At 48.0% G+C, this 20,793-nt stretch overlaps 1 protein-coding gene across 3 annotated transcripts in view; it reads right to left on the bottom strand.

The window, feature by feature from the left end:
- The window catches only part of DDR2 (discoidin domain receptor tyrosine kinase 2), a 74,072-nt gene that overhangs the window by 29,160 nt on the left and 24,119 nt on the right, over window positions 1-20,793 (bottom strand). For all 3 annotated transcript variants that reach the window (XR_014549823.1, XR_014549824.1, XM_083621381.1), the window contains exons 3-9: window positions 19,663-19,765; window positions 18,103-18,334; window positions 10,376-10,523; window positions 7,139-7,235; window positions 5,323-5,503; window positions 3,279-3,522; window positions 967-1,029 (exon numbers count right to left, since the gene is read on the bottom strand). Coding sequence is in view for 1 of the 3 variants with exons in the window: in XM_083621381.1 (XP_083477507.1) it covers window positions 967-1,029; window positions 3,279-3,522; window positions 5,323-5,503; window positions 7,139-7,235; window positions 10,376-10,523; window positions 18,103-18,334; window positions 19,663-19,765 (1,068 nt within the window). In the remaining 2 variants the exon portion in view is untranslated. The remainder of the gene's footprint in view (window positions 1-966; window positions 1,030-3,278; window positions 3,523-5,322; window positions 5,504-7,138; window positions 7,236-10,375; window positions 10,524-18,102; window positions 18,335-19,662; window positions 19,766-20,793) is intronic.

Below are 20,793 nucleotides of genomic sequence, written 5' to 3'. Positions count from 1 at the left end.
ACTCACAGCTGTCCATGGAGTCGCAGGTTAATTCTGTGACCAGGGCAGCTATCTACCAGCTCCAACTGATACGCCAGCTGAGACCCTCCCTGCCTACAGACTGTCTCGCCAGAGTGGTACATGCTCTAGTTATCTCTCGCTTGGATTACTGCAACGCGCTCTACATGGGGCTACCTTTGAAGGTGACTCGGAATCTACACCTAATCCAGAATGCGGCAGCTAGACTGGTGACCGGGAGCAGCCACTGGGACCATATAACACTGGTCCTGAAAGACCTACATTGGCTCCTATGCTTGGCAGGGGGTTGGACTCGATGGCCCTTGTGGTCTCTTCCAACTCTATGATTCTATGATTCTATGTTCTGAGCGCAATTAAAAGTGTTGATGCTGACATATAAAGTCCTAAACAGCCGTGGCCCTGTATACCTGAAGAAGCATCTCCACCCCCATCATGCAGTTCAGACACTGAGATCTAGGACTGAGGATCTTCTAAGAACCAGGCAGAGGGCCTTCTTCTCGGTAGTGGCGCCCACCCTGTAGAACTCCCTCCTATCTGATGTCAAGGAGATGAGTAACTATATAAACTTTAGAAAACACTTGAAGGCAGCCCTGTATAGGGAAGCTTTTTAATGTTTCATTTTTTATGTTTTTATATATATTGGAAGCTGCCCAGAGTAACTGGTGCCACCCAGTCAAATTGGCAGGGTACAAATAAATCATCATTGTCATCATCTAATGGTGAAGGGTCTCCCAAGTGGTCCTATCTTTGGGTCCCTCAGCTATGACATCTTGGAGCAGGAGTAGCAAAATGAAAGTAAGGGCCTCGCCCCAACCCCTCCACCACAGTGCAAACCTGCTACTCTGCATCTCCCTGGGGCCAAGTTAGCATTGTTCCACAGCTAGCTCAATCACAATATTCCAGGTAGATCACTTTATGGTCCACATTCTAGACTAGCTTCTCACATACCATAAGTAGTAGGAGTCACTGAAGAATCAGGAAGGGCTCCAGAATTATTGTACATGGCTGCATCTAATAAAGAAAAGGGGGGGGGGGAGATCCAGACTTAAACAACAGCACCAGCAGACACAGTGGCTGTTTGAAACTTTCATTTTTAAATGTGGAAAATCAGATTATAGGTGCTTCTCAAGACACTGAGCTGGTTTCAATGATCATATCTTGGCTTAATGAAGAAAGATGTGAAAGCCCCTGATGGCCGTGCACACAGCCTCTTTGCTCCTCTAGTCACACAAACAGTGATTAAAGCATTAGGTTTGGTTATGGAAAAGGCAGTTTCCCTTGGCCAACCAGCTAAACTCCTGCCAGTGGCCCATCCACACTTTTGTCTGACCTGTGATTCCTACTGATCTAGTATCACGGGTCCAATAGGGTTTTTGTCCCACCACTTTCCCCAGGAAAACCCACTGGTTACTGTTGAACTGGAGCAAATGCCAGTCTGCAGTAAACCTGAATAAAAATCTGTCCCTCTTCTGAACCAGTCCTAATATAGCTCCTGAATCGGATTTCATGTGCTTCATTTGTTGGGGAGAGTCTGCTCCCCCCGCTCCTTCTTTCCCCACCTAGCCCTGCAGGGTAATTTCCCCAGTTGTCTCTTCAGCTTTGAGAAGCACTTCCGGTTTTTTCAGCATGTTTTATTTATTTATTTTACTTTCCCCTGTTTATTGCTCATGTAAAACTTGTGATAAAATGATATTTATTGGAAGGGTCCCCACTTCTTTTGTATGTCAAATGACTGTCTGATTATCCAGCTTTCTGAGCATCTGGTTCCCTGATTATCTGGTTTTCTGATTATCTGACTGCCATAGGTGGGCAGAGCTGAAGTTGGGGAGAACACAAGAAGCAGACTATTGATTATAGGGCTAAAGAACAGGAAAACATGGGATTTCAGGGATAAAATCTGAGGCAAGAATCACAAGTGGGAACACTCAGCCCTGGACCAAATTGAAAACAGGGCAAAAAGACATGGGAGGGAAAGTGTGAGAGGGACTAGAGGATAGGCCTCAGAGACTAAGCAAAGTTTAGACCAGGCTCAGGGGTGCCAACTTGAATAAAATATGGGGGAGGGGGAAAGTAAGCCCTGCCCCACATAATTGATCACCATATGCGGCACCTGCACACCATTTGAAAGGCAAAGCCCATCAACTTGGGGGGCAGTCCCCTCAAATGTGGGGGATCTGAAGGGACCTCAGCCTCTAGGAGTTCACTCTGTGACCAGGCTCCTATGGGAAGAAGGTAGATACCCTGAGGTCCCAGGCTGCTTAGGGCTTTTTAAAGGTCTAAACCACAGGGGGCCCTTTTCAGCCCAGGAGCCATATTCCCTCAGTTGCATACTGGGAGCGGCATATCAGTGGCAGGCACAGCCAAAGGCAACAACATGAGCAGAGATGTGACTTTCGCTTGGCTGGAGAGGGGGGTGGGTGGGTGTAGAAACCTCCAAATTTTGTATGGCTTGAACCCAACTTACCACACAAAGGCAAGGAAGAGATTATCACAATTCAGGGACGGACACATTCTGGCCATGCAAAAACACACCAGGTGAGGTGGGACAGAGCAAGGCCAATAAAGGCTGTAGCCTAGGAAGATGCCCAAGGGACAGGCAGTGATACCTGGAGGCTCTCACACAGTTTGAACTGAGTCTAGAAACTAGCTGGCCACCCATGGTACAATCAGCTGTGTCTGCCCAGCTCCTGATAACAACCTGGCAGCAGCAGTTTCTGGACTCCAAGGGCAATCCCATGTAAAGTGAATTAAAGTAGTCCAACCTGGCAGTAACAAGAACAGGAATAAGTCTAACTTCTCCAGGAAAGGCCAATGTTTACAAGTTAGTAAAAGGAACTCCTAACTGACTTTCTGGTCCATCGATTGCATCCTTCCCTGGGAAAAATAGACCTGGGCTTAGTCACATCTATGTGCAATGAAGTGTATGCACCTATGCACACTTTAGACATTAGAGCAAATGCCTACATGGCTTATGAGGCAGGAGTGGCTAGGGCACAATCCTGTTCACTGAACCAATTTTGCTGCATGTACAGAGCAGGTCTTCTGTGTTGTACAGGTCCACATATCTTGTATATCATTATTACAAATACAGTTCATCAGCCTATGCTGTGTCCAGACATATGAGAAAATTAAACCTACTTTCGTAGCACATCAGGCCTTCTAGCAATGAACAAGGATTCCTGGCTCCCTCCCAAAATATCTCTCACTTACTAGGATACACATAAACACACACAGTTCCATCACCCATCCCTGTGTCATACCTGACTGGAAGGTGATCTCACTGAACATCATCCAGGTGTCCGCAAAGTAGAACTGGCATTTGATGGCACTAGCCATGTGATGGAGAAGGGGCACTGTGACGAAGCGGGCACTGGGGTTCACATCATCTAACACCAGCACTGAGGAGATGGCGTTAGGCTCCCACTCATTTGCATCAGAGCGGAAGTGGCACTGCACCTCCTTGAAAATCTTCACTCCCTTGGCAAACATATTGTTGCAGTGAACCTGTGTAATGGAGACATGAGATGGGTGAGCAGGAGGTGACGTGATCCCACCCAGAGACTATGAGATGCTCCAACTAAGGTTGCCACATTTTTTGAAAGCCCTGCTACATTAAACAGTAGAGCGAAACATAGAAAATTAACAGGAGAAGCAATCAAGTGTTATATAAATGTTATGAAATAAATAAGTAATAATACTCTCCCACTGTAACTGCATGCAAGGCAGCCACATTAAGCTTTTGCTCCTATGCACATATATTTGGGAGTAAGCTTCACTGAGCTCAGTGCAGCTTCCCTTTGAGTAATCAAGCTATAAGATGCCTCCTTCAGCAATTAATTGGTTGTGCTTTTACAGAATTGTGTTCTGGGCTCTTGTCCTGACACCTTTGGTTGCCAGATCTTAGTGTATGGCAAAATTTCAGAATTTTAGCCTTCTTAGGCTCTCTAGGGTCTCAGTTTCAGGACTGAGGTCCAGAATCACAGTGTGTGCATGCGCACATACTATTTTCTTTCTGTCTGCTTTGCCACTTGTTCCACCCATTCTATCCATCAGGTTGCACCCTTGAGGTGCTAGGCAAAGCCAGGCTCTTTTCTCCTGATTTCTCCTGCACAGGCCCCTCGGGAATGAATGGGATGCAGCTTGAAACCATTGCTCTTAATCGACCCAAGCTCTCATCAATTTCAGTAGAATAAGGTATCAGTGGATTGTGTCCCATATCAGTTAGTGGAAAGGAAAGATAACATTTGAATTTCCTGCACAAGGCACAAAATATAACACCTGTTTATCCTTTGCCAGTGCCACTTTTATACACATCAACTGTCCCAGAAAAAAATGACATCCTGATTTTTCTCGTGAGAGGATAGCAGCCCAAATGGCCACTGTGAGCTCACATGATTTCAGTACACTCTCACCCTGAAAAAGTGCTTTTTTTCAGGGCAGAAATATTGTGTAGCGCCCCAAAACACATGTTTTGAGGCACCATGACCCCAAGAAGTGCTGGGGGGGCTGAGAACTTGTACGGGTAACATGACCTGCACAGGATTGCAGCCCCAGAAGACGGCGTCTGAGTTTTGGATCCCTTTGTACCGCAGGGTCTGCACTCTTCCCTGCCAACCAGATGTGCCAGATTTCAAAATGGCTGTCATCAACACAGGTCAAATGAATACACAGACCCCTTTTTAAAGGTAAGGGATTTGGACTTTGGCACACATATTTAGAACAAAGGCCCATGTGTAATTGTTTATCATAATAGTAACTCAAGTGTGTAGGCCAAAAGTTTATTTATTTATTTATTTATTTAAACCATTTATATATCACTTAACTACCATAGTCTCAGAATACAGAAAAGATAAAAATAGGTTAAAGCTATAAAATCAGACTTCAACTGGAATAAATAAGGTTTTGGAAGGTGTTGGAAGCTCAACGCCTCTGCCCTCAACTGGAAATGAATCCCATAAAACTGGGTCCCACAAGACCTCAGTGATTGGGGTGGGATATAAGGGATTAGGCATCTGGACCCAAGCAGATAAGGGGCTTGTAAATTAATATGAGAATCTTGAACTTGGTCCTGCAGCACATAGGAAGCCAGTGCAAGCTTTTGAGCATCCAAGTTGTCCGTTAGCACTGGTCTGCCCCAGTCAACAGTCAAGCTGAACCTTTTTGCACCAGCTGGAGCCTTCAGACCTGAGGTTTGAAACGTGGGGTTGGGCGGCAGGAAAAGGATCCCTACACACCTTCTATAAATTGCACTCTGCTGCCAGCCTAAAGAAAACATGGGAGCCCGCATTGAATTTAGCAACTAACCTTCATGGTGGTGAAGTTTCTGATCCGGTCAAATTCGAAGACAATTTCCACATAGCCGTTGGTGCTCTCATTGCGCCAGCCAACATAGTCATAACCAGGCCATACATGGTATTCGTGGGTTTGGCTAAAATCATCCAGGCCTGAAACACCGTCTGTCAGCTGGCCTAGTCCTTCCGTCATGCTAGTGAGTGGCAGGTTAAAAGAGGGGGAGGGGGGTAGAACACAGTTAATCCCAAACTTTTTCTTCTAAATATCAGCAAGATTGTCCTGGCTCAAACAGGAGGGCAAAGGAGACAGATGGTGGCCTCCTGTACCATTTAATGGATGGATAAATTGTGGAACTGGCAGCTGGAAACTCAGCTGAAAGTCCAATTTAGCCCCGGGGATAGGCAAATTCTCACATTAGTTTTTGATACAGTAAATTCCTCTCATGTGATGCAATGTAAAGAGCCCCCTGCACCCTAAAGCATTTTTGTACATGCCCTGATGATCCCCAAATCATCATGAGAGTTTTTGTGAGGCACAGGGGGCTTCCAGGAAGTTCCAAAAGTCCCAGGTTACGCAAGGAAGGAATCTTGTAGTTCTCTAGAAATCTAGTTACAGTAGGGGTAGCCAACCTGGTGCTCTCCAGCTGTCATGGACTACTACAACTTCCATCATCCCTGGTCATGCTGGCCATCTGGGGGGCACCATGTTGGCTACCCCTGAGCTATGGTGTCTTTGCTGGATCATGTCCATGTGATAACTTGCTTTGTGGAATAGTCCCCCATACAGGAAAAAGAAAACGAAGTTACTGAAACAGTTCCTTCAGTTCTAGAAAATGCTTGTGGACTTTAATGCAGTCACTTGTGTATTTGTCCACATGGGAATCCCAAACTCATTCAGGCAAGTCACATGAGAAAAGTGGCCTGCGTGCCATGAAGGCTTTGCTGTTTATCTGTTCAAATACCATAGTAAAAGCTAATGAAACAATTAATTTTGCAGAAAGGTCATTTGCTCCACAAAAATGTGATGGGTAGACATCGCACAAGAAATTTATCACATGAAAAATGAGCATTAATTCTGTCTCTGGTTGAACTTGGAGGATGAGGATAATTATAATGTTGTTTGTTTGTTTATACCTACATACATACATACCCTGCCCATCTGACTGGGTTGTCATGTGACCATGAGAAAGTATAAAGGTACAGAAAGAGATCTGACAACCTTCTGAGGGCTATTTGAATGGCTGAGCACTGTGAGAAAGGGATGCTGGACTAAATGGGCCACTGGTCTGATGCAGCAGAGTTGTTCTCATGTTCTTATGTTCAAATTCCCCATATAGCAGGAAAATAGAGCAGATTCTTGAAAAATAATCACTTTTGACTTAGTTTGTGCCACTGGTTTAGGTTGGATACAAAACTTGGGGGCAGGTTGTTGCACTGGATGCACACATGCACTTTAAACTATAAAGTACACCACAAGGAAGAACCTGGATGGAGAACCAAAAATTATATTAAAAAAAAGAATTACACTGTCCTTTTTTTTCATGGGGTACTCAAGGGAACACAGTACCGGAACCTCTTTTTTTGTTTGTTAAAAAATGTGACACTTATTGTAACAACTTTATGGTGAGTACCAGCACCTATTTTTCTAGAAAAAAGGCACGGGTTACTCTTCACAATTTATCTTTAAGTGTGAAACTATTGTTATGTTTCTTAACTCAATGAGATTGGCTGTTCCCTTTACTCTGAAATATTAACTTGGCTGCAGGCTTTCCTCTCTCCCTTCCACCCATCATGCACCTTTCCCAGTTGCATGATACTCAGGAACCCACCTGTACCCGTCATAGATTGAATCGTTCAGGTAAATCACGGTGCCACCAGGTAGAGCCAACTGCTGCCCTGCAGGAGCACTGTATGAAACCAGCCCATCTGTAAAGAGATGGAACAGGGGTTACTCTTGCACGGCTGCTGCTGCTGCTGCTAGTAAGAACATCGGTCTGGAAAGAAGTCCACAAACACAGAGCCTGGAGGCTGGGAACAGACTAAGCTAAATGGGAAGAAAGACTGGCTGAGGTCTAGGCTGCTTCCAAGCGGAATCATTCACACACCTGCAAATTTAGGTTGTGCAGTTAGTGGATTTGGCACGCTTGAGCAACAAAATTGCTTTTTTAAAAACCCACTTACTTACCATGTGATATTTAAAAAATCTCTAAGTGGTGTAGAGATTTTTAAAAAACGAGTTTTTGTGGGAAGGAAAATGATGGGGAAATGCCCTTGAAAGTGTGGGACAACACTTTCCTGCAAACAAATCAGAATAAATGCGCAATAAACTCCAGCCCTCTTCTGAACCACGCCTTTCTGCAGTTCAGGTACTCTTATGTTCTAAGGACTCCGACCTCTTTGAAGCTAAAACAAGATAATACTGCAGAGATTAATTAATTTAAAGAAAGTACTTCCTGTGATCCTAATTAATTGCTCCTCTGTGGTGCCTTTAAGCTGCAAGAAGGGCAGAGTTTCTAACAGTGTAAACTAGTCTGGGAAAGGGGTTGAAAATAGGACCTCACGGCACAAAACTTGTCACATATTTCTTTACCCCTGATAAAGTTCCTAGCTCCTTATTTGCACAAAAGTTTGAAACAGATCTCAATCAGTAAGCCTGATCAGGAACTACAGTTAATATACCCCTGAACCTCAAAATAAGTTATAAATATCTAGTCCATATAGTATAACTGCATGATTGAAGGAGTGTCCCCTTCAAAATTCACAATAAATCTCTGTTCCAAACCTTTGTGCAAATAAGGAACTGGGAGCTAGCAACTAAGGCCTCATCCAGACTTCCTTTTATGCTGTGCTTTCTAGGCACAGGTCCAGGCTTTAAAGCTCAATGTCTGAACAGAGTCGTTTGTTTTTGTTTGTTTGTTGTTTTGCCCCAGCACTTTAACTGGGAAACCCCGTGTTTTACCGCTAAATTGGAGCAAATGTCAGGGAGAGTCAGAGCAATGTTTGATTTCTGTTTGAATCCAAGGCTGCAACTATGCAAGAAACAAGATCCTTTTGGTGTTTTAAAGCTGTGAGCCCCTCCATCTTAGGCTCAGGTTGTTTATGTGTGTAAATAAACCATATATCCTGAAGACCCCATAGTCTCCACTGTTCCTCATTTCCAAAAGGAAACATGAACTCTGAGTAAACACCTGGAACCCCTGGAATCTTTCACTGCTCAGAGATTGGGGGGCATGTTTCTGTGTACTATTAAGGGATGATTGTGTATTCTCTCTCTGTAATTCTACCCCCCCAACATGTACAGGGAATATACAGGGGGGGAAACAGGGTTGCTTTCAGATTGCAGAATAATGGATACCAAGCACTTCAAAGGCTCAAATGAGCTTTAGAAATGCTGTACTGTATTTATCATTTTAAAGACAATTCTATCTTTGCTTTCCTATTTTATAACTATAACATTATTAATAAGTAGTTCTAATCAAGTATTATGATACAATTAAAAAGTAGTAAATGAAATTAAGAACAAAAAATAAATACATAAAGTTACCCATTCTAGCCCTTTAAATTAAACTGAATGCTTTTTTCCTTCAAGCATTAAATCTTCAATCAGTTTGGGAACAGCAGATTTTGCTTTCTGTCACTTAAATTGTCCTCTTCCTGTGAGTTATTTCTGCACTTCACTGGACACTTTTCTAAACCACTGGATTTCTATGAATTTTTAAAGTTCCAGGAAACATTATACATTTGAAAGTGATACACATAAGTAAATTAGACGTATCACTGTGCAAAGGAATATGCTGCCAGTTGAGACATTTTTCCCTGACCAGTTCCACGCTTGCCCCCACTTTCCCTCTCTAGTTTCCTCTTTGCTGCTCTCATTTCAGAGTAATGCGAACAAAAATGGCCACAATCTGTGACCAAGAACAGCCATAATCCAGCCAAGTACAGCCGTGAATGAGAGTTTTTCTGCAAGTTTGCATCTCAGCAGCTCAGTTTCAAAACTATTTTTTAATCTAAGAAACTGGTTGTGGAACTAAAGGGACTTTCCCCTCCATGTCTGGTAGGAATACTCACAGGTTGCTTTATTCTGGGATGAAATTTATTAGGCAATATTAAAGATTATTAAAACACATATTCAAATTTATCCACAGTTATTCCTACTAAATGTGTAGACAGATACCATGAAGATGTTTTGCCAAAAGGACTTTTGGGTTCTGGCAGCTGCCAGCATCTCTATAGCACAGCAGTGAGAATCATTTAAATATATGTCTATATCCTTATGGTAAAAATAATCTCTGGAATTTAGTTATTGCATAAAAAATAAAACCTAAGTCATGGGTCTCTAATGGACAGGAAGATCCTGCTCATTTCTATTCAGTTTGGTAGGATTTTATTTCATACAGTTTTGTTTCAGATGTACAGGTACCTCTCCCCATGCCATCGAGTGAACTATGGTTGTTATGATTTTAAACTGGGTGTTATTATTTAATGTTTTTAGATTTTGTATGCCCTGCATTGAGTTCAATATATTATTGATTTTTTTGTTATTGTTCACTTGCCTCTGTGGTTCCATAATAATTTGAAAACTTTTTCTTTTCTTTTTAAGAATCTGGCAAGCCATTTGTCCATGTTGTGGATGGGATACATCTGTTGCAAAGGAAAAATCCCAGAACAGTTGGGTGCAGACACTAATTATGGACACATTTGTCTAGATCACTGCCATTGTATGGTGGGTTAGCCAAATATGTTATTTTTCCTTTAAAGCACCACATTGATTTACCTGTTCATTAGCAGTTTTATTTTCAAAAATGGGGGGGGGGGGAGAAGAATCCTTGGTGACATAACAGAGGCTAGCCAATCAACACTATGCACAGTTAGCTTCTGCTTCAACCTCGCAGAACCACTGCCCCCGTTTCCCACAAGAGCTCAACTTTGGACAAAAATGGTACATTTGGATGGAACACAGTGATGAAGCTTCCAGAATAGCCTCACTGCTCTACAAAAATTATATTTGCCTGCAGTGTAAGTCACCCTGATAGGTCATAGTTCCAATGAATTGCTGCACTTACCTAGCCAGACACAACCATACAGCTCCACCCTGAGACAGACATTCGTGGAATGGTCAGTCACAGGAATAAAGCGGATGAATCGACCAATGATGGGTGGCTCCAAGTCCTTCAGGACAATATCGTATGGATTGGTGTTTCCATCAAGCACCTGAGGGGGGAAAGGACATAAAATGACCAAGAACAAGGCTGCTGGGCAGCAGGTAGACAGGGAAGTGTTGCAGCCACAGTAATTGTACCACGGTTCTCCTTGAAATTTGCGTAGCTATTATTCTGATGGTGCCCTCTAGCAACTGAGTATATAAGATTTCTCTATTTAGGTCAACTCAATTCTGCTATAAGTTTAATCAGGTGTTTAAACTGGTTGCATATTTGCTCTTTAGTAGCATGGCCTCTCCTAGAGAACATTGGCAATTTATGTATGTTCTGCATCTTCACCCAAAACATGGATTCATGGTAACATAAAAATTCAGCTGAAATCTTGTCAAGTTCAGGGAATTCTTTGGTCCTTGACTTAGTTCTGAGGACCAAAATGTGGCGGGAAGGTAAACAGCGTTTCCGTGCACTCTGGTTTCTGTCACAGTGTTCCATTGCACCAGTAGCAGTTGAGTCCTGCTGGCCCCATGACCCAGAAAGCTGTCTGTGGGCAAACACCAGCTCCCTCGACCTGAAATCAAGATGAGCGCCGCAACCCCATATTTGCCTTTGACTGAACTGTCCAGGGGTCCTTCACATTTACCTTTTTTGTGTGTGGTGCACTTTGAGGCATGTATACACACATCTGTCTGTATGTGTATAATTCAACAAAGTTGCCTGCATTTTTGGAATCTTTATGGGGTCGTCTTCATGAGCTCCTGGGCTTCAGAACTTACTACAGCATTACTGAGGGCATCTCCACACTTACCTTTCCTCTGCTCTTTCCAAGCATGGGCCACACTTCAAAAGTCCGTGTCCAAGCACTTTTTTTCCCTGCAAAAACCCGCTCTTTAAAGCTCAGTCAGAGCAAACAGCAATATGTGGAAAGCCTGAATTGCCGTTTGCTCCAAACAGAGCTTTGAAACACAGACCTGGAAGAGTGGGGCAAAAGATAAGTGTGGCTAAGCCCTGGCTGTGCTGTTGGTTTTTATTTGCCACAGACTCTCTATAGTCAACAACAACAACTATTATTATTATTATTATTATTATTATTGTCAGGGGTTCAGGAGCAGAGGGAACGGATGGCGAGGAATCGGAAGGAGAGGTTAGCGATGATAGCCGTCCGAGATCTCTAAGTCTGTCCAGCGAATCGGAGGATTCACAGAAAGGGGCTCCCGTGGGCAGAGCTGGGGGGTTACCAAGAGGGGCACCCCAGGAAGAAGGGACCAGAGGGGATTCAGAGAGCAGCAGCTGGAAATCCGGACCAGCTACTCCACCAGAGAGCAGCAGGGGGGAGGAGTTCCAGGCACCAGCGACAGGCAGCTCTCCGGCAGCAGCCACGCCTGCGTCAGAAAGCGAGGAAACGGTAGAGAGGAGGGTCGGAGACAGCGCGCGCGCGCCAAGTTCAAATGTACCAGAGGGAGGCGCAATGAGCAGCCCGGAAAGGGAGCCAGGTCCTAAAGCCCGCCGAAGGGAGGGGGAGGAATCCGAAGGGTCCGCATCCGAGGCATCCAGGAAGGAAGGAACCCCGGGGGGTGGTAGGACCCAGAGGCGAAAGGAGAGACGCAAAAGGTGGAGCAAGGCTAGGGTCTTGAACTGGTGTACAGGAGGCGGAGATTCAGATGGGACTTCGCCGATCTAGGGAATAGACGTAGAGACGCACGCTAAGATGTGGAAATGGAAACTATACTTCAATAAAGACTTTATTCCGTTCTACCGGCTAGCGTTGGTCCTTTGTGAGCCGGGACCTAGAGGCAGTCTCTGACAGTAAGTCCCATCTCCCAGAAGTTTTCATCAGTTCTCTTTGACTCAAGCGGCGTGTGGGGAGCGAAGCAGGGAGGAAAGAGGACTGGTGCCTTTGGAGCTCACAAAAGTCAAGCGACATGTCTACTGAAGAGCAAATTGCTTCCCTGCGAGAAGCGGTAACGCAGCTCAGCGCAGAGATAATCGCCTCCAGGAAAAGAGAGGATGAAGCGGCTGCTGCATGCCGAGATCTCCAAGCCAGGTTGGAAGTGCTTACTAAGCAGGCACAAACGGGTTCCAGATCCGAGGGAATCGGGTTGGGAAGGACTGGAGGCAGCATTGTATCTCACTTTGATGGGAATTTGCAGCAGTACCCCAATTTCCGAGCAGACGTGCAGTTTGCGCTGAAACTGCTGGAGAAAGAGTTTAGAGATGAGCAAGAAAAAGTGGGGTTTATCTTGTCTCATTTGCATGGAGAGGCGAAAGCATGTCTGCGCAATCTGTGGAGAGATATGGACCCAGCGCTCCAGAGTTCAGCTGCATTCATTGAAGCGATGGATTCTTGCTTTCTATCGAAAATAGACATTGACATTGCCCGTAAGGACATATTTGAGCTGAGACAAGGGAGAGCCAGCGTGAGGCAGTATCACTCCCGCTTTTTTGCATTGGTCAATGCCTTGGGGTGGGACAAGGATTCCCCCCCCGTTAGAGATCTTTATTGGGAAGGATTGAACCCCCAAATCAAGGATGAGATAGCGCGGGGGGAGAGACCCAAAAGCACCCAGGAAGTGGTGGACAGATCGCTTGCAGTGGGGGTGAGGCTGGAGGACCGCCCTTGGGACAGAGGAGAAGGGCGTTGGGGACGCACACCAGCCAGAGTGCCCTCCCTCTTGCCCAGGGATGTCGCGCGTGCGCAATCAACGCCTCCGCAAGCAGGGGGGGAGGAGCCAATGGAGATCGGCGGTGCTAGAGCTCATTCAGCCACCAGAGCCTTAACACCGGGAGCAGTCAAAACAAAGCAGCCTAGAGGGAACAGGAAGTGTTACATCTGTGACAGTTCGAAGCACATGGCGAAAGAGTGTCCCCAGAGGCTCCACAAGCACACTGCAGCTTCAATGACAGTAATGGGAGCAACTCAGCAAAGTGAACCACGGCAGGGAAACGGAAGCACTGGGGGCCAGCCAGGCGAGTCAGTGAAGAAGTCCCCAGAGATTTTGAAGCCCACGGATCCCCTCCCGCCCAAACCAGTGGTGCAGCTCACCGCATCGCTCCAGCTGCCCAGTGGTCTCACTTTAGAAGTGCCGATTACGATTGACTCTGGCAGTAATGCGGACTTTATCGCACTGGAATTCCTTCAACAACACAACATAGCGCTACTGCCAGCCACACTGCCCCTGAACGTGGTCACAGTGGATGGCAGGGAACTGCTAGGGGGGCAGGTGGTGCAGCAGACACCACCTATGGTGATGCAAATTGGGAATCACCGAGAAGTCATCAGCTTCAACGTCACCCAATTGTCGGACACGCCCATAGTGTTGGGCATGAGTTGGCTGGATAGGCACAGCCCGGCATTAGCGTGGTACCAGCGGCAATTGACCTTCTGCTCTTCCTACTGCGCAGCGCACTGCATCCAGACCTGCCAGGAAGGAGAGGGGCGAGAGGATGCACCGCAGCTACACCTAGGCATGGTGCAAGCGGTGCCCAACAAGTACAAGGAGTTTTTGGAGGTCTTCTGCGAGAAGGAGGCGGACAAACTGCCCCCCCACAGACCCTATGACTGCAAGATTGATCTCCTGCCGGGGGCAACGCTGCCAACAGGGAAACTGTATTCCATGTCTGAGGACGAACTGCAGGAACTTAGGGAGTTCATAGACCACAATTTGAAGCGCGGGTTCATTCGGGAGTCGAAAGCTGTAGGGGGCAGTCCAGTATTCTTTGTGAAGAAGCGAGACACGCCCCAGAAGAGGCTTGTAGTTGACTTTCGAATTTTGAACTCGAAAACCAAGCCCTCGTCCTTCCCCATGCCCAAAATAGACGACCTGCTCGCGACGGTAAGGAAAGGACGCGTTTTCACCAAGTTGGATCTGCGAGGCGCGTACAACCTGATTCGTGTGCGGGAGGGCGACGAGTGGAAGACGGCCATGTTCACACCACTGGGCACCTACGAATACAGAGTTATGCCCTTCGGATTACAAAATGGCTCTCACTGTTTTCAAGCCTTTATGCATCACGTGTTGGCGGGACTCCTTTACAAGAAATGCGTATGCTTCCTGGACGACATCCTGATATTTTCTGAGTCGCGAGAAGCGCACGAGAGGGATGTCAGGGAAGTTCTGCGGAGACTAAAGGAGCACAGGCTGTACGCCAAGCTGGAGAAGTGCCAGTTCGACGTGACGGAGGTGGATTTCCTGGGCTATAAACTGTCGGACAAGGGGCTCGCCATGGACAGCGCCAAGGTTCGCTCAGTATTGGACTGGAAAAGCCCGCGCAATAGGAAGGAAGTCCAGCGGTTTGTCGGCTTTGCCAACTTTTATCGCAAGTTCATCAAGGGGTTCGCTATGCAAACGGCGGCCATCACTGACACGCTCAGCTCCAAGAAGAAGAAGTTTATCTGGACGGAGGAAGCGGAGCAGTCCTTTCAGAAACTCAAGCGTCTCTTCGCTTCCGAGGGGCAGCTGCTGCATGTGAATCCCAGCAGACCGATGAGGGTGGAGACGGACGCCTCAGACAGAGCCGTGGGAGCTGTACTGTTGCAACAAGACCAGCAGGGGGACTGGAGGCCGTGCGCCTTCTACTCAAGGAAGCTCAGCAAGTCGGAGCAGAATTACACCATCTGGGACAGGGAGTTGCTAGCCATCCATGCAGCGTTCAAAGCGTGGCGGCACTTCCTTATCGGAGCCAGACACACAGTGCAGGTCCGCACGGACCACAAGAATCTAGAGTACTGGCGCACGGCGAGGTTCCTGAATCAGAGGCACATTAGATGGGCAGAGTTCTTCGCGGACTTCGACTTCAAGATAGAGTACATCCCGGGTGACAACAACATCATGGCGGATGCCTTGTCCAGAAAGCCGCAATACCTCGAGGAGGAGGCACCGTCGGCAGCCAAGCACATTTTCGCACCGGAAGCGTGGGCTTGCGCCTCGGCGACCGTGGATCTGGACGCCGTACGTCGAGCGTTGCAGGAGGACCCCTTCGCGCTAGCCAAGATGGAGGAGGTGCACAAGGGCACGGTGAAGGACGACGAGTTCCAGATCAGAGACGGTTTGCTCATCCGCAAGGGAGCACTCTACGTGCCGGGGAATGACCTCCGCGCAAGGGTGCTGCAGCAGCTACACGACGCCCCCACTGCCGGGCACTTTGGCAGAGAAAAGACTGTAGAACTAGTGACCAGAGACTTTTGGTGGCCCAAGATGCGGGGGGAAGTAGCGGATTACGTCTCGAGATGCGACACCTGCCAAAGGGCCAAGTCAGTGCACAAACCGCCGGCGGGATTGCTGGAACCGTTGCAGACGCCGTCTGAGCCGTGGGAACGGGTGGCCCTGGACTTTGTCACGGATCTGCCCAGTTCGAGGGGAAAGACGGCAGTGCTTGTGGTGGTGGACATGTTTACCAAGATGGCACACTTCATTCCGTGTGCGAAGGTGGCCACGGCAGAACAGACCGCCAAACTGTTCATAGACCACGTGTTTAAGGTCCACGGTCTGCCACGATCTATTCTATCCGACCGGGGGCGGCAGTTCATCTCGAACTTCTGGCAAAAGTTGATGGGCATCCTGAACGTCAAGATCAATCTAGCGTCGGCGAGACACCCGCAGACCAACGGACAAGCGGAGAGGGTCAACGCCATCATGCAGCAGTACCTGAGATGCTACGCCAATCAGCAGCCTAACACGTGGGTGGACTACCTGCCCCTCGCAGAGTTCGCTTACAACAATACGAAGCACGTGTCGACGGGGGTGACGCCGTTCTTCGCCAACAACGGGAGGCATCCCAGAACCTTCCCAGGTTTAGAGAGAGTGGGGGAGGGGGAGCCGCAGGCAGCGGAAGAATTAGCGTCAGAGTTGCAGGAAGTCCACGAACAGCTTAGGAGGCAGTTGGAACTGGCAAAGCACGCATACAAACTGCAGGCTGACAGACACAGGAGAGTAGGGGAAGACATACAGGTGGGAGACTGGGTTTGGTTAGCAGCGCAAGCAGTGCCGACCAGATCGTTGGCCAAGAAGAAGCTAGGGCATAAGCAGCTAGGGCCTTACCAAGTCCAGGCACAGGTCAATCCAGTGGCCTTCCGGTTAGCGCTTCCGGAGGGTTCCAGAATGCATCCGGTCTTCCATAGATCGGTGCTCACGCCCTACAAAGCACCGCATAGATTTCACGAGCCAGGCACAGCACCAGATCCGCCCAGAGAAGGACCCAGGGAAAGGGGGTCGCCAAGAGGGGAGCGCATCAACGAAGCCACAGAGATTTTAGACTCGAGATGGGGGGAAGAGGGAGTAGAATACCTTCTTGCCAGAGAGGATACCCCGGCCAGCGCCAACAGTTGGGTGCCGGGCTATGCCTTGGACGAGCCTCTTCTCAAGGAAGAGTTCCATGCCATTTTCCCACACAGGCCCATGCCAGCCGAGTATTTCGATGACTGGCTCTTCACACCCACACTTTCAGGCAGCACGTTCCAGGGGTTCGACTCGGACGAGGAGACGGCACCACACATACGCTCTCCGGAAGGTTCACCCTCGGGTTCTGCCTCAGACCGCTCCTATTGGTGGGATAATCAACCAGAGGAGCAGTGGCGCAGGAAGTGGCTGGGGGGTCCCTGGCAGGCATCACCCTCAGAGGGGAACGGGGGAGAGATGGACATGGACGTGTTGGGGGAGGACGTGGGATTTGAACACGAAGGCAGGGAGATGGAAGCAGAGGAGATCGACGTCGACGAGCGCACGGAGGACGAGCCAGACCTGCCCGATGTAATGTACGACACGAGGGAAGAACTGTATCCGGCACTCACCCCTGCCACGACGGAGCACCCAGAACCCACACCGGAAGGAGGGGAGGGGGGAAGGGGGGGCTTCGAGGGGGGGATGGATGTCAGGGGTTCAGGAGCAGAGGGAACGGATGGCGAGGAATCGGAAGGAGAGGTTAGCGATGATAGCCGTCCGAGATCTCTAAGTCTGTCCAGCGAATCGGAGGATTCACAGAAAGGGGCTCCCGTGGGCAGAGCTGGGGGGTTACCAAGAGGGGCACCCCAGGAAGAAGGGACCAGAGGGGATTCAGAGAGCAGCAGCTGGAAATCCGGACCAGCTACTCCACCAGAGAGCAGCAGGGGGGAGGAGTTCCAGGCACCAGCGACAGGCAGCTCTCCGGCAGCAGCCACGCCTGCGTCAGAAAGCGAGGAAACGGTAGAGAGGAGGGTCGGAGACAGCGCGCGCGCGCCAAGTTCAAATGTACCAGAGGGAGGCGCAATGAGCAGCCCGGAAAGGGAGCCAGGTCCTAAAGCCCGCCGAAGGGAGGGGGAGGAATCCGAAGGGTCCGCATCCGAGGCATCCAGGAAGGAAGGAACCCCGGGGGGTGGTAGGACCCAGAGGCGAAAGGAGAGACGCAAAAGGTGGAGCAAGGCTAGGGTCTTGAACTGGTGTACAGGAGGCGGAGATTCAGATGGGACTTCGCCGATCTAGGGAATAGACGTAGAGACGCACGCTAAGATGTGGAAATGGAAACTATACTTCAATAAAGACTTTATTCCGTTCTACCGGCTAGCGTTGGTCCTTTGTGAGCCGGGACCTAGAGGCAGTCTCTGACAATTATTATTATTATTATTATTATTATTATATTTTACCCCCTCCCTACTGCTTTACCTGCTTTCCATGCCTGTTCCGCCAAGATATCCAGCGGGTGCCATCCCGGCTGTAATTAATTTTGTACATTGGTGCAAATTCATTGCCGTGACCTCCTGCATGACGGCCCTGGGTCCCAACCAGGGTGATGAAGTGCAGGGCATGTAAATCAATCTCCAGGAACTCCTTGAGGTCATCTGGTTCCACAGGGATCTCGGGGCACCATGCACCATCCCCTTCTTCAGAGCCTAGCCTAGAGAAAAGCAGAAAGTGGAAGTGACTGGTGTCACCCACTCATTTGTGGTCAATGCCCATCTTGGCCTTTCACTTCCCATGGTGGTTCTGCCTCATTCTTTCATTCGTCTCCTTCCTGTGACTCCCTTATCTGGCTCTGGCCCTCTCAGCCACTAGTCCAGTTTCTCCATTCCCATTCAGCTTCCTGCTTTCACCACCTCAGCACCTGCGCCTTCCCTACTTGCCACTATAGATGTGCCACGCGGGTGGCAACAGGGCAGAGCCAGGACTGGAGAAGCTGGGTTGGGCTGTCCTCAGGGATGGAGGACAAGAGCATGGCAGCCCTGACTGGGACAAAGGGATAGGCTGGAAGCTGGCTATGACAGATGGACAGAATTTGGATAGTGATAATGGTTTTCTCCCTCCCACATGAAAGAACTAGGGGGAGGCAAAACAAGGAACTCTTCACATCACATTCAATGATCATATGGAGTTAGCTGCTGCAAGATGTGGAGAGGCTCAGATGGCTTAAAAGGGGCTTATGTGTATTCATGGTGGTGATGTATCAGTGGTGATAGACCATAGTAACCAAATGAGGCAAGTTGAGGTGAATGCCTCAGGTGGTAGGATCCACAAAGGCAGCACATCTGGCCTCCAAGGAACATATCACATGTAGATCTTCACCTCTTCCTTTTCCCTGATGTAAAGCTTCACTCCCCACTTTATCCCTGGTGGGGCAGGTGCCATTTTGTGGCTTGCCTCAGGTGCCAAAATGTCTTGGGCCGGCCTGGCCAGCCGGGGTTGTTAACATCATGGCCTCTGCTGGCACTGGGCGCTGCTGGTCATTCAATAGCTGTGCACCCACATAGCGTTGAATTAAAAGCCCCCATGCATTCTCCACCACCTCACATGCCCCATTCAGTGGTGCTCAGCAGTGGATGTTGGCAGCATCCAGCAAACCATCTCATGAGCCACAGCTGGTTACATCAGTGATAAGCAAAGGACACCATGAACAATCCAGCAGGAACCTGTTCATTCTGCTCTGTTACTGCTGGTAATATTCAATGCCTGAACGCTGGCACTGTAATCAGGTTCTGGGGCTGAGCCCTGGTACAATAAGGGTGCCAGTAGTAGACCATGGGCTCTTCTGAGGATGGATGCAGAGTCAGTTTCACCTTTTTGGGTGCCCTAAGACAGCTTAGCCTAGGAGGAGCCAATCCCTTTTGGAGTAGGGGAGGATGCAAAAGCACAGCCAGTGAGGCATGGGAACGACTGGGGTATGTGAATGAGGATCTCAGGCTCAAATGTCTTGGGTTTGTGAGAGACCCAGGCTCATCTCTCTCTTACCTTCCATACTTAGCTGCTGTGGATTCAGACCATTGACTAGAAGCAGTAATGTCCTCATCAGGGATGTGCCCACCTGACATGCCCAATGGGTAGCGGCAGACAGCTGCAGAGAGAGAGAGAGAGAGAGAGAGCAGTTTGGGATGTCGGTTTGGGATGTCAGTAAAGCAGTAATGGCAGGTTTTTTTAATCCAACAAAATGTTCACCAGAAAAGTTTTAGAGAAAACAAAAAAACCCAGAAGTATTGGAAGAATTGATTTTAAAAGAGTTGGTTAAAAAACCTGGAAAAGATTTGGTAAAACAAACAATAAAGATTACAAACAAAATATTCCATGATAATAAACCAAGAAATAGAATGGAAAATAAAAAGGATGAAGCAGAAAAACATGTGCATATTTTGGACATGCTGCTGCATGGAATAATGCATGAGTCTGACCTTTGGAGTTTGTAAGTAAAGCATTTAAACTTACTAACAGTGTGGTTTGTTCTTTACGAGAGGGACAGAGAGGAGTAGAGAGGAGAAGCTCTGTAAGTGAACTAAACAGAATATTTAAAGAGTCTAACAACCTATACTCTTCATGCTTCACTGTGCTACATGATTGTGTTCTTAAACTCTGCTGGGAACTCTCACTTGCTGGAGAGGGTGTTTAGCCTGTGCTCTGGATCTAAGGATCAAGCCAGTTATTTTACTAATTTCCACACACTATCTATCTATTCCCCACCCCCATGAGCCCACATTACTCGACTGACTTCAGGTCCAGTGCTGGACCATTTCAATCAGATACTCCCTGCTGATGTGGATAGATTCCTCCAAGTTGGTAGGCCCACCACCTGCCTCCTTGATCCGTGCCCATCTTGGCTGATTAGGGAGTGTCCAGATGTTGCGTGGACCCCCCTGGTTGAAATTATCAATTTGTCCCTTGACATGGGGACATTCCCAGGGGAACTGAAGGAAGCAGTGGTGTGTCCACTCTTGAAGAAAACTTCATTAGATCCCTTAGACCTATCCAATTACCGCCCAGTTTCAAATCTTCCATATCTGGGTAAGGTAATTGAGAGAGCGGTTGCTGAACAGCTTGGTAGGTTTCTGGAGGAAACATCGGCTTTAGATCCATTTCAGTCCGGTTTCCGTC

The sequence above is a fragment of the Podarcis filfolensis genome (genome assembly GCF_964270895.1).
Source record: "Podarcis filfolensis genome assembly, chromosome: 6".
Taxonomy (NCBI): Eukaryota; Metazoa; Chordata; class Lepidosauria; order Squamata; family Lacertidae; genus Podarcis; species Podarcis filfolensis.
Note: the sequence above shows the minus strand (reverse complement) of the source record. Positions and strands in the feature narration are given on the sequence as shown.